Source organism: Myotis nattereri (genome assembly GCF_964212035.1).
Source record: "Myotis nattereri genome assembly, chromosome: 3".
Lineage (NCBI taxonomy): Eukaryota > Metazoa > Chordata > Mammalia > Chiroptera > Vespertilionidae > Myotis > Myotis nattereri.
Genome location: NC_138077.1, coordinates 160,157,475 through 160,171,222, shown reverse-complemented (window position 1 = coordinate 160,171,222; position 13,748 = coordinate 160,157,475). Strand labels below are relative to the sequence as shown.

The window sequence follows — 13,748 nt, the reverse complement described above, 5'->3', positions numbered from 1 at the left end:
CTGGCCAGGCACCCCAGTGGGGACCCCCACCCTGAAGAGTGTGTGACCAGCTGCAAACAGCCATCATCCCCTCACCCAGGCTGGCCAGGCACCCCAGTGGGGACCCCCACCCTGATCCAGAACACCCTTCAGGGCAAACCAGCTGGCCCCCACCCGTGCACCAGGCCTCTATTCTATATTGTAAAAGGGTAATATGCCTCCCAGCACCAGGATCAGCGGAGCCGCGAGGCCTCCCGTCACCGGGATCAGCGTGACAGGGGGCAGCACCCAAACCCCCTGATTGCCCTGCAGCTCTGTGTGACAGGGGGCGGGGCCACAACCTCCCTGTCGGCCCTGCTCTGTTCATGACAGGGGAAGGCGCCCCAACCTCCTGATCAGCCCTGCTCTGTGCCTGATAGGGGGAGCTCCCCAAACCCCTGATCGCCCTGCGGCTCTGTGTGTGACAGGCTGCAGTGCCCCAACCCCGATGGGCCGTGCTCTGTGTGTGACAGGGTGCGGTGCCCCAAACCCCTGATCGGCCCTGCTCTGTGACAGGGTGCGGTGCCCCAAACCCCTGATCGGCCCTGCTCTGTGTGTGACTGGGTGCGGGGTCCCAACCCCCCCACCCCACGGGCCCTGCTCTGTGTGTGACGGGGTAGAGCCATAACCTCCCCATCAGCCCTGCCCTGAGTGTGACAGGGTGCAGCACCCCAACCCCCTGATCCGCCCTGCTCTGTGTGTGACAGGGGGCACTGCCCCAACTCCCCTATCGGCCCTACTCTGTTAGTGCCCGGGGGGAGCTCCCCAACCCCCTGATCGACCCTGCTCTGTGCGTGACAGGGGGAGCTCCCCAACCCCCCTGATGGGCCCTGCTCTGTGCGTGACTGGGTACGGAGTCCCAACCCCCTGATTGGCCCTGCTCTGTGCGTGACAGGGGGTGGCGCCGCGACCTCCCCATCGACCCTGCCTTGAGTGTGACAGGGGGCAGTGCCCCAACCCCCCAATCGGCCCTACCCTGAGCGTGACTGAGGGTGGCATCGCAACCTCCCGATCCGCCCTGCTCTGTGCATGACAGGGGCGGTGCCCCAACTCCCCAATCGGCCCTGCTCTGAGCCCGACCAGGGGCTGCACCTAGGGATTGGGCCTGCCCTCTGCCACCCAGAAGCAGGCCTAAGCCAGCAGGTCGTTATCTCCCGAGGGGTCCCAGACTGCGAGAGGGCACAGGCTGGGCTGAGGGACCCCGCTCCGCCCCCGAGTGCACAAATTTTTGTGCACCGGGCCTCTAGTAAATATATATATATATATACCCTAATATGCAAATAGACTGAACGGAAGAACAACCGAACAACCGGTTGCTATGATGTACGCTAACCACCAGGGGGCACACGCAGAACATGGCAGGCATCAGCAGCAGGTGGCAGATTGCAGAACATGGCAGGCATCAGCAGCAGGTGGCAGATTGCAGAACATGGCAGGCATTGGCCACGGTGGGACGGTGGAGGTGAGCGGGGATGCCAGACCAAGGCGGGGCGCCAGTCACTGTCATCAGGGCAAGCCTCTGGTGGTTACTGAAAATTCTTTGCTCCCGCAGCCACGGTCCCACCGAGGACTCGCACCTACTGTGGGCACCCGTACCTGCTGCCGGCACTGGCCCCGCTTGCACCCACTGCCGGCGCCCAGTGCCGGCCCAATCTCTCAGCGCTATCAGCTGGTGTGAGTGGCAGCTGCCAGCGCCGATCACCCCTCAGGGCCTCTCTACTTCCCCCTGCTCCTGAAGGGGCAATTGGGGCCGGCAGCTGCCTCTTGCATCTGCTGCCACCAACGGCCCTGCTTGTACCCGCTGCCGGCACTGGAGCCACCACTCGCACCAACTGCCAGCACCAGTACCAATTGCTCGGTGCCCTCAGTGGGTGCTGTGGGAAACTGTTTATTGCCTTCACTATCTGATAAGCATAGACAGAGAACTCCCCGAAACCCCCTGAAGGCTGGGTGCCTTTGAAGCCCTAGCAAAGGTCTGACCTAGGGGCCACCTCTGTTTGTCCAGACACTGGTAGCTGAAACTACTCCCCCATTTATTATTATGTAAATCCTTGCTGATGGGCTAGTCTGCTTGTTACTAGGGGGTCACCAGCAACTGCTGGCCTGAATCGCGCCTGAGGGCTTCTCCACCTCCCCCTGCTTCTGAGGGGTGATTGGGGCAGCAACCGCCACTCACACCCGCTGCTGGCACCGGCCCCACTCGCACCCGCTGCTGGCGCTGGCCCCAATTGCTCTGCACCATCAGCGGGTGCAAGCAGGGCCAGTGCTGTCAGCATGTGGGAGCGGCGGTGGTGGTGGGAGTGGGCTGTTGCCAAACAGGGGGCTGGGGGCCACGGTGGGAGGGGCTGGGAAGGGGCATAGAGGATGAGTTGAGATCCGCCCCTGTGCCCACTGCAGCCTCACAGCCCACAGTTCCTTTCAAGGTGCACAAATTCATGCACTGGGGCCCCTAGTCTATATAATAAAAGCCTAAGCAACCCTTGTGGTGGAACGACTGGTCACTCTGATGCACACTGACCACCAGGGGGCAGATGCTCAATGCAGGAGTTTCCCCCTGGTGGTCAGTGAGCTCCCACAAGGGGAGCACCGCTCAGCCAGAAGCCGGGCTCACAGCAGCGGTGGCAAGAGCCTCTCCCACCTCCACGGCAGTGCTAAGGAGCAGCAAGCCAAGCAGTAAGGAGCAGCAGGCAGGCAGGCAGTAAGGAGCAAGGGGTCCTGGACTGCGAGAGGGAGTTCCGACTGCCGGCTTAGACCCAATCCCCGGAGATCGGGCCTAAGCTGGCAGTCAGACATCCCCCGAAGGGTCCCAAAGTGCAAGGACTACGAGGAGAAAGAAAATTAATACCTGGGTGCATTAGAAGGAAACTACAAAAAAAACAAAGGCAGAGAACATTTTTAAAGTAGTCAGAAGAAAACCGGCAGGCAGTCATCCCCCAAGGGGTCCCAGACTGCTAGAGGGTGCAGGCCAGGAATTTCATGTACCTGGCCTCTAGTAGTTTGATAAAATCAACTACAGAACACATTTATCTCAGTACAATTTGAGTAACAGGATTTTTAGAGAATACAAACTTACAGTATTTATAAATATTTCCTCTCTAGCTGAGACTAACTAGGTTCCACTTAGATGGGGTCTTAAGCGTACTATTCATTCATTCATTCATTCATTCAACTGTGCACAATATACCAAAGAATGCACTGTGAGGAATACAAACATAGTATCAGAACCAGCCTAGAATAAGTAAGATCAATACATACAAAAAGATGCCATGGTACAAATATAAATAAAGTATTATTTATGCAAGAAGGACCAAGGAAGTTTTAGAAAATGCATGGATTGAATTTGGGCATAGAAAAACTAGAAAGTAGAGATGACAGAAAGACTGGTGGAAGGACCAATATAAGGCAATGACAGAGGCCAATTCATGGACTTAGAAGAAGAAATTGACTGGATTGAAATTAAATAATCAGAAATTAAATGATTAGAATATCATATTTGGAACCAGATTGCAAAAACCTTATGTACCACCATAAGGGATTTGAACTCTATTTTGCATACACTAGAGTTGATGAATAAGGGAACATGAAAAATGAGAGGTTTAAATTAGAAGTATTAATCTCACAAATGATTAAAATTTAGAGTAAGAAAATATAGTCCAAAAAGCTACTAGATTTAATTATAGAAATAGTTTATCAGACAGGGATCATTATAAATACTCACATCCACCCAACTTGTAGTAGAGGTAAATCTTTAAAAAAAAAGACAGACAGATCTCACCTACCCTAATACTCAAAGTTTATTCCCCAAAGTAATCATGAAATGGGAACTATCTATACTAATAAAAGTATAATGTGCTAATTAGACCAGACATCTTCTGGACAACCTTCTAGATGTCCTTCTGGACAAAGCCATGGTGGCGGGGCCAAGGCAGAGGTGGTTAGGGGTGATCAGGCCAGCTGGGGAGAGCAGTTAGGGTGATCAGGCTGGCAGGGAAGACCAGTTAGGGAGATCAGGCCAGCAGGGGAGAGGAGTTAGGGGAATCAGGCCTGCAGAGGAGAGCAATTATGGGGATCAGGCCAGCAGGCAGGTGAGCAGTTAGGGGCCAGCGGTCCCGGATTGTGAGAGAGATGTCCGACTGCCAGTTTAGGCCCGATCCCTGTGTTGGACATGCTCCAAGGGGTCCCAGATTAGAGAGGGTAGAGGTCAGGCTGAGGGACACCCCTCCCCCCGGCCCCGTGCATGAATTTCATGCACTGGGCCTCTAGTGATTCTATATTCCCTCAGTCAATCTCAATTCCTATGTGCTTCTCACAGCTTGAGCATCACAAGTCTAGTATTAAAGATATGTAGATTTTTCATATAACATGTCCCCTAGGCCTAAGTAAACCACTTCATCAAGGACTCCACCAAAGAAGGAAGAACTGGCTGTGTTACATCTGATGAAAAACAATATTATACTGTACTTTATGTGCTATTTAAGAAAATTTCAAGGGGACTAAAAATGGTGGCAGAGTAAGTAGATGCTGCACGGACATGCTCCCAGGAACAAACTGGAATTACAACTAAAATAAAGAAAAAATTCCTGAATAATCAACAGAAAACTCGCAGGAGAGAACCCTGATACCCGAGGACTGAAAGTGGAGACTGCATAGAGACTGGTAGGAGGGGCAAAGGCGTGAAAGGGCTGGTTGGGTGCCCACAGACAGCAACTGAAGACCCAGAGAGCTATCTCGGCTGTGGGGGGTTGCCACTGAGAACTCTGGGATCTAATCCCCAAGCTGGGCCCCCCAGCAAAGAGCACCAAGACTGAGGAAGGTACCCACATAACATCTGGCTGTGAAAAGCAACTGAAAATTCAGGCACCTTCTTAAAGGGCCAATGCACAAAATTCCCTGTGGAGCCACCCACCTTGTGCTCCGGCAGAGAGAAGGTGAAGTGGACTGGAGCTGTGAGAGCAGAAGCCAGGACTGGGGACTCAGGGGATAGAGCTCAGAAGGCAGACACCCCAAGTTTCCTGGGCTGAGTCATTCCCTCACCCAGCTGAGGACATCTTTCCCACATAAGACATTTGTCTTGCCTGCAGGGAAGACAGTTGACACACCCTATTGGAAAACACCTTGCCCTGAGGCTACTTAAAAGATTAAAAATAACAATTAGCCTCCAGGCAGAAGCAACTGCCCCACCCTGTTGAAAAAAACTTGCCATACCAGAGGATGATTGCCTGGGGGGCAATTCAAGTCAGAATCATATCAGTCTGTAAGCAGAGGTGGTCTTTGCCTGACCTAATTTGTCAGAAACAGCCTTTAACACTGTCCTACAGTAGAGACTGAGAAATGTAGAGGATCTACCTAATATATAGTCACTAACCCAAACAGCCAAAATGAGGAGACAAAAAAACAACCCCCAATGAAAGAAACTTTCAAAAATAATTTTGGCCGAAACCGGTTTGGCTCAGTGGATAGAGCACGGCCTGCGGACTGAAAGGTCCCAGGTTTGATTCCGGTCAAGGGCATGTACCTGGGTTGCGGGCACATCCCCAGTAGGAGATGTGCAGGAGGCAGCTGATCGATGTTTCTCTCTCATCGATGTTTCTAACTCTCTATCTCTATCTCTCTCCCTTCCTCTCTGTAAAAAATCAATAAAATATATTTAAAAAAAATAATAATAATTTTGGCTCAATTTTTGCTTCACATACTAACTTTAAAACTAATCCCAGCTTAATAATGCCTTATCACTTCCTCATCTTAAGCATATTAAACATTTTAAAGGTAATGAAATAGCAACTTATTCCAAAACAATTATTTGAGGGCCAAAAATTTCCTTAAAATAGTAAAATGTTTCAGGAAGCTCAAACCAAGCAAATAATAACAAAAATCTTGGAGAAAATATGGCACAAAGTGCAAGATACCTGCCCTCCACGAAACTTAGGCATAAAACAATAACAGGCTGGAGGGCAATTGTGAAGATCATATGAGCATGTGTTTTTATTTTTCACTCATAACCACTGAAATCCCTTTTCCTGAGTCAATATTTTGAAATAGTATTATAAAATTATGGCAACCTATTTATTAAAATGTTTTTTATATCAGATTAACACTTGCTAAAAAGTAGACTAACACAATTTCTTTGATAAAAGTGTTTTTACTTTTAAAGTGTAAACTTGTGCTTGCTTTGCCTAACTGATAAAATATTTCCTAGTCAAGTGTTTATTTATCCAGCACTTAACTGAACATATTATGTGACAGGCCCTGTGCTAGATGTTGGAAGTACAAAGTGAAATAAAATATAATCCTTGTTCCTTCAAGGACTTCACAATCTAACTAGAGGCCTGGTGCATGAAATTCATGCACGGTAGGGTTCCTGGGTCTCACCGGCAATCAGGGCCCATCTATGGGGTGACTGGTGGGGTGATCAGGGGGCCCCTTGCTGGCATCCACCTTGGCTGGCCTGGCACTACACGCTTGCCGGCCCTGCCCCCACATCACTGCCAGTCACCTCCCTCCTGCATTGAGCATCTGCCCCATGATGGTCAGTGCACGTCATAGCAACCTATCGTTCCACCAGTCATTCTGCCATTTGGTCAATTTGCATATTAGGCTTTTATATAATCCTATATAATAAATGCCTAATATGCTAAGTGTCCCATTGTCTGGTCGTCCGTTCAACCAATCAACAGGTAATATGCTAATGATATGCTAAAGCTGCTCAACCGCTTGCTATGACGTGCAATAACCACCAGGGAGCAGAGAGTTGACCGGTCGACCAGTCGCTATAATGGGCACTGACCACCAGGGGGAAGGCTCTCCAACCAGTAGGTTAGCTTGATGCTGGGGTCCAGCTGTTGGGGACTGAGCAAGACGGGAGGACATGCCCTGGAGCCCTCCCATGGTCCCTCCCCGGCTGGCCAACCTCCCACGTCCCTCCCCGGCCCCGATCATGCACTGGTGGGGTCCCTCAGCCTGACCTGCACCCTCTCGCAATCTGTGACCCCTCGGGGGATGTCAGAGAGCTGGTTTCAGCCCGATCCCACAGGCCAGGCCGAGGAACCTCACTGGTGCACGAATTCATGCACCGGGCTTCTACTATAGGGTAAGGGAAACATACTAGATTAGTATAATCATATTATAATCAAAGTATACACAGGATACCATAGAAGCAAAAAAGGGAATAAGGAACTGCTAACAATGCCATATAGTTTTTCTTGCCCCACCAACCTCCATGGAGCATTAACAAGGGCACTTCATCTATGCTGACAATTTCACATCCTTCCAAGGGCTCTAAATTAAGAGCTAGAGACTAAGAAGCTGGGACAGTGAAGGTTGGATTTTGGCAGCAGGCAGCAGTACCAACATTAAGTTTCCAAAGGCAATGGTAGTAGCTATGCAGTACCTAAGTCTAGACTTCAGCAATTCATAGCTGCATTGTTGTCACTGGACTGGTTTTATGTCATTGTTTTTAGAAATGTCTTCTCTGCTACCTAGTCTTCCTTGTTTCTGACTATTTACAGCTACAGCCTTCCCATCAATTTGGGAAACATACTAATCAATATGCTTTCCATAAATTCCTTTTCTACTTCAACCAGTCAGAATTGTCTTCTGTTGTCTGCAGTCAAAACCCCACACTGAGGCATTTAATGATTAAATAAGTTTTACTTTATCTCAATTTTTACATTAGTATTGATTGATGTTTTATATAATATTCCATTATGGTCTTAAGTAAGTTATACATGGTGGTATGTTCTAACAACAATAAAAAAAAAAAAACCTTCAAATTTCCTTATCTTTTTAAAAAACAACACAAAAATGCAAATGTAATAAAACAATCATCTACGAGTGATTTTTACTAAAGTTCAGAGTTACTCTTTATTATGAATTCTTACCTGTCAGGAATGCCTAGCCTCTTCACACTTCTATAAACAGAAAGTGTATTTGCAACATGTCGATAATTAAACCAGAATCGGGATGTACACACCTAAAGTATTAAAACCAATATGTTATTTTTATGAATCAAAATAAGCCACAAAGGTACAGAATTATTTTTCTTTAGGTAGGATATAGAGATGCCTAAAGAAAGAGTATATCATAATTCAGGCTTAGAAACAGCAAAGCACATAAAGAATTGTCAATAAAACCAATCTCTCTAGAACAGTGGTTCTCAACCTTCCTAATGCCGCAACCCTTTAATACAGTTCCTCATGTTGTGGTGACCCCCAACCATAAAATTATTTTTGTTGCTACTTCCTAACTGTAATTTTGCTACTGTTATGAATCGTAATGTAAATATCTGATGTGCAGGATGTATGTTCATTGTTACAAACTGAACATAATTAAAGCATAGTGATTAATCACAAAAGCGATATGTAATTATATATGTGTTTTCCGATGGTCTTAGGCGACCCCTGTGAGAATCGCTGCTCTAGAGAGAGGTCTTTTACAACTAGCATTAAATAAAGAGGCCACTCAGCTTAAGAGAAAAAAAAATCTTGGGTGAATTCAATCAAATAGTGAACCAACTTAGTTACCCTCAATTTCTGTGACTCTAGAAAGTTCCTGTTTCTAAAAGATTCAATTCTTTAAAATCAAAGACAGTGCACATAATCCCTTCACAGAATTGGGTTATATAATATTTCTTTTACTCTAGATTTCTTCCTAATTTTAGTTGTGAAAATTATAAAATAGACACTAAAACATAACATACAAAACAGTTTTATCTGTACATAAGAGAATGTGTTTGGTATAAAGCTGTTAAACTGAACAGAAAACTAGAAATAATGCAAACTAGTTTTACATTTAAAAACTTTACTTGTAGAATGCTTTGCAATTATTTTTATATATTGATATAAAAAACACAAGTTTTAAAGGGACACAAATTGGCATTTTAAAAAAGGATTCCTAAAAATGATATCAAAAGAACTAGAAAAATCTAATGCCATATCTCAAAAGTCAGGTCTCTTGAGAATGCATTCCAAAGAGATAACAGAGGTTGGGGTCAGGTGGTAATATACCTACCCATCAAGCACCCTTCTACCTCCTATCACATGCCTCTGCTAATAGTGTAAATACATTAGTTTTGAGACTAGCATAAATGTTCTTGCCCTGCAAACAGAAAGGAACTACAAGTTCTTTTTATTAAAATAAATGTTCAACTTAGAATCCAATAAGAAAAAAACTAAAATTTTTTACTACATAAAAAAGTAAAACTTCATACGTGAAAAATAGCATAAAATCCTAACTGAAATGAAAAACTTGAAACAATCATCACACAATAACCCGATTTTGAAAAATAGGCAAAGGATGAGAGCAAGCATTTCATAACAAGAGTATTAAAAATGGACAATAAAACTCTTAAAGATGCTCAACTTCTATCATAATTTAAAAAACACAAATCAAAGTGATAGGTATCCAAAAAGTCTGGCAATTCATAGTACTGGCAAAAGTGCAGGGAAATGAATACTCATATTCTACTGACTAAACTAAAATAAACATAAACTAAACTAAATCTTCTAAAAGGGTAACATGCAATATACATCAAGTTTGAAAATGTACTTATCTTTTGATTTAGCTCATATCAGTATGCAAAAATATGTATTCAAGGATTTCCACTATAACACTGCCTGTATTAGCAAAAATCAAAACCAAAAAGCTAGAAACAAAATCACTACCCATCAGGAGCAAAGAATCTACAGGTTCCCTAACTTGAGCAGAAATAGTATAATGTATATCTGAACCAATTGGTAATATGATACAATAAATTTTATTTTCAAAATTTTGATTCACACAAAATTTCTTAGACACATATCTAAGTGAATAGAATGGTATACCTTCATAGAACTTACTTACCAAAACAGCCCAGTTGTTTGTGTGGCCACTTCTAAAGAACTGCTCTGCTTGTTCCTATCAGTCAAATAATAGCAAAAAGATTAGAAGAAAGCCACATTTCCCAGAGTAAAGACTGGTAAAGGACAGTCAAGATCCATGGAGTTTTTACAGTTATAATAACAATAAATTATCATTATGTAAGTTTATAAAGATGCTAGTTTTTGACCTATGAAGGACCAATAGAGTTTGATTTTTCTGTTAGGGGGCATTATTTTAGGGAGGGGCTGTTTGTTTTTATCCCAGTCATCTCTTCCTTATATGCTTCTAGTTTTCCATTCAGTCTTCCAATTGTGAATGACTTATTTCATATCCTGATTCTAAACATAACAATTAATAACCTTCCTGTTGAAATTTCATTCAATATTCATTCGTACTCTGCGCTGGGTGTTTCCAATTACTTCATTTGAACTTACCGATATATTTTATTGAGCACATTCTCTGGCATGCTGTCATGTATCACTTCACTAATCTGTTAAAGTGAATCTGAATTATATTTGCTGGCATGGAACATTAAAAACTTCAGCATCCAGATACCTAATGAACATGATTTTTATTATATACTATAAGAATAATGAATATAAACCATAATGACCTCAGAGCTGCTCCCAAGCAGTATTACTAGTCCAGTCAAACTGCCTGGATCCAAATCTGGGTCCTATTACTTATTATTTGTATAAACTTAGGAAAGCTGTTTAACTTCTCTGCACCTCCATTTCCCCATCTACAAAAAATGTTATAACATGTAAAAATGTTAATAACATTTACCTGGCTCACAGAATATAGGAATGGTGACTGGAACCTAGTAATTGTATAACTTATGATAGCTGTTTTAATTTTCAACTGGCAAGAAAATTTCAGGGGGAATTAAATTTTTTAAAAAATCACTCAAATGTGTGTGTGTGCATACACAGACATACACACATATTTATTTTTAACCATTCTCAACAGCTACCTAGATGCTTTAAAAAAGCAATGTGTGATAGTGCATAAAGCACTGGTTTAGGGATTCGCAGATCTGAGTTTTATAGCCCAGGTCATATCCCTCACCTGGGAGACTGGGGTAAGTCATTCAGCTCTTTAGATTTGATTTTCCTCAAGCAGAAAATGAGAGCTGAATGTCCTTTCCAGTTCCAAAATTCTTGGATCATTAGGACTTTAGGGGGCATTGGGACTTTAAGGGAAAAAGTTGAGATAGCAAAATTCTTTTGTGATTTTTCAGACAATATAGCCATTGCAAAGTTACTCATTCATTCTACATATGATTAGTGGAGCACCAGTTATGTGCCAGATACTACGTAATATAAAGTGATATAAAAACCATTGCAGAGCATGCTGCTTTCTCTCAAGAATCCGAGTTCAATACAGAAGACAAGCATGTACATTACACTACAATGTCATTAATTCATTCATTCATTCACGCATCACTTCGTTGGGCGCCAGGTGCTGGTCACTGTCCTGAGTGCTCAGAATACAATGTTGGGCTAAAACAATCAGAGTACTTGCCTCCAAAGAGGTTACTATCCAATTTGCTAGATATATTAAGCAGATGATAACCTATAAATTCTACCAAGGTAAGATACACAGTATCATGAAAGAGTATAAGAGGGGGAAATGACCTAATCTGGGGGGTATGGTGTGGAGAGGGAAGGTTTAGGGAAGGTTTCCCTAGAGAAGTGGCATTTGGGTTAGGATCCAAAAGATGAAAAGAGGAAAGATAGTTCCAGACAAAGGAAATATGGGCCCTAATGGCAGGTGGGGCTTAAAGGTGTTGAGAAACTGAAAAAGATTAGCACAACTAAAAGTTTGAAAGAGAGAGAGAACTGGGGGTGTGGGTAGGGGCCGAAGTATGCAGGGCTTTGTTTATGGGGTCATATAGAGATTGTGTCCTTTATCCTTAGAGCAATATTAAGGTGTACATGGGTTACATGATCAGATTTGCATTTTTAAAAGTTACTCTGGCTGTAGCTTGGAGAATAGACTGAAGGGAAGAAAGAATGACTTGATGCAGACTAGTTAGGGAGCCATACTCCAAGTGAAAAATGATGGAATAATAGATAATACAAAGCATACATGAGTTATAATCGATGAATGCTATACAAGCTTAATGTACAAATTACAGCGGCAATATCAAAGGAAAGGGATAGGGAAAGGTTTTACTGCATCTCACTAAAGGGACAAAAGAATCAGGCAGTATAAAACATGGTAATGTGAAAAAGCACAGTAACAATCAAAAGGAAAAAAGAGTAATGGCATCCAAACTGAAGTGTACAAGATAATTCACTAGAGTAAAGGAGGAAAATAGAACTCCTATTCATATTCATATTACCTCAAAAATATGCTTTATAAATGTTGAATATATAAATTAGCAGTAGTTCATGAGTATATATATATATATATATATATATATAGAGAGAGAGAGAGAGAGAGAGAGAGAGAGAGAGAGAGAAGAGAGAGAGGGAGTGCATGTTCAATATCCGTTTAAAGTTTGCAGTCCACTGATCTAAATTCAATGTACTGAGGTGATGGGCAGAATGGGTTCCAATATGAAAGCTGGAAAAGTGGACAGAGGCCAAAGCATGATGCTAACTTTATTCGGCATGCAGTGGGAAAGATTCAATCAGAAGGATAACCTGATCAGGTTTACATTTTATAAAGACTAACTTAGCAACTCAAAGTGAGGGGAGTTTGGAAGCCTGGGGGGAAACGAGATAAAGTAATTGCAGTAATTGCACTGGTCTCGGCAAGAAATTACCAGGCCTGCATTAAACCAGAGGTAAAAGCAACTTTAGAAGCTCAGAACACAGAACTTAGTTTTGATTAAAAAGTGCGATAAAGAGAGGTGCTTGTTGTTTAAAGCCCCAGGCTTCCCGCCTAGGAGCAACCCCTAGGGAAATGGGGCAGAGAGAAGACACGGCTGGGACACAGACCTTCAAATGCCTGCTGACTGCACGGGCCCCTGAAGACGGTGCTAGAAGAGATCTAGACTGAAGAGAGGGGCGCGGTGTTTCTTATCAGAGTGCGGGGCACAGTGCAAGCTTTACGCGAGGCCCGAACGTCCTGCGAGCCAAAACCCAAACACCGCACCCACTCGACTCCCGGCCGAGCGGCGCGCGGTAGTTTAGCAGCAGGAAAGGGCTGCGCTCTGCTCGCCTTTCAGCCGCAGGGCGTGCACACCGGGCGCAGAGGATCGGGTGCTCGCCCCTCTCCCAGAATTTGATTCTTTTAATTCGTCGGTTTAAAAGGCTGCAACAGACTGAGAAAGCCCTGCCCCGTGACACTCTCCCACATCCCAGGGAGCCCAGTAAGAGGCGAAGGACTCCGGGAGGCTTCCCTCGGCTTCTGTGTATCGGACATCGGCTGGGCGCTCGCGGCCCCGACCACGCTGTCCTCCCAGCGCCCGGTCGCTCGGAGGGCCTGACTCCTACCTCGATCTGACTAGTGGCCAAGCTGCCGAAGGACAAGAGCAGCAACCCTGCCAGGGGAGCCACAGCCCGGCTACAATAGAAGGTGGCGGCCATGTTGCCGGCTTCAGCCTACGGCACCCGGAGTGGGCGGAGCGAGTGCCGTAAAGCAGCGCGGCGGGCTTGCGTGTTTTTTTTGCGACACCCGCCTCCTCTCCAGGTGGCCAGATTGTCGTCTGTCCCCAGATCTGGAGTTTCCCAGGCTTTCTGGGTGAAGATAGAGGGAATCGAACCTTTATCGTTATTGCATTTTCAATTTGGACATTGTAAAATAAGTATACAGGTTTGAAATACAAGTGTGAAAGGTGAGAAAGACAAACCTGTGATCCCACAAGCTCTCAGAAGCTAATTCCTTTTTTGCGTAGTGCTGCCAATTCTCTGAATATATGAAGC

General features: G+C 44.7%; 1 protein-coding gene across 1 annotated transcript in view; it reads right to left on the bottom strand.

Annotated features, from left to right (window-relative positions):
* Positions 1 to 13,438, bottom strand: part of PIGK (phosphatidylinositol glycan anchor biosynthesis class K) — a 100,158-nt gene extending 86,720 nt beyond the window's left edge. Inside the window, exons 1-3 of the mRNA XM_081086537.1 lie at positions 13,320 to 13,438; positions 9,856 to 9,909; positions 7,896 to 7,987 (exon numbers count right to left, since the gene is read on the bottom strand). Of these exons, the coding sequence (XP_080942663.1) occupies positions 7,896 to 7,987; positions 9,856 to 9,909; positions 13,320 to 13,412 (239 nt within the window). The 5' untranslated portion in view covers positions 13,413 to 13,438. The remainder of the gene's footprint in view (positions 1 to 7,895; positions 7,988 to 9,855; positions 9,910 to 13,319) is intronic.
* Between the last annotated feature and the right edge of the window lie 310 nt (positions 13,439 to 13,748).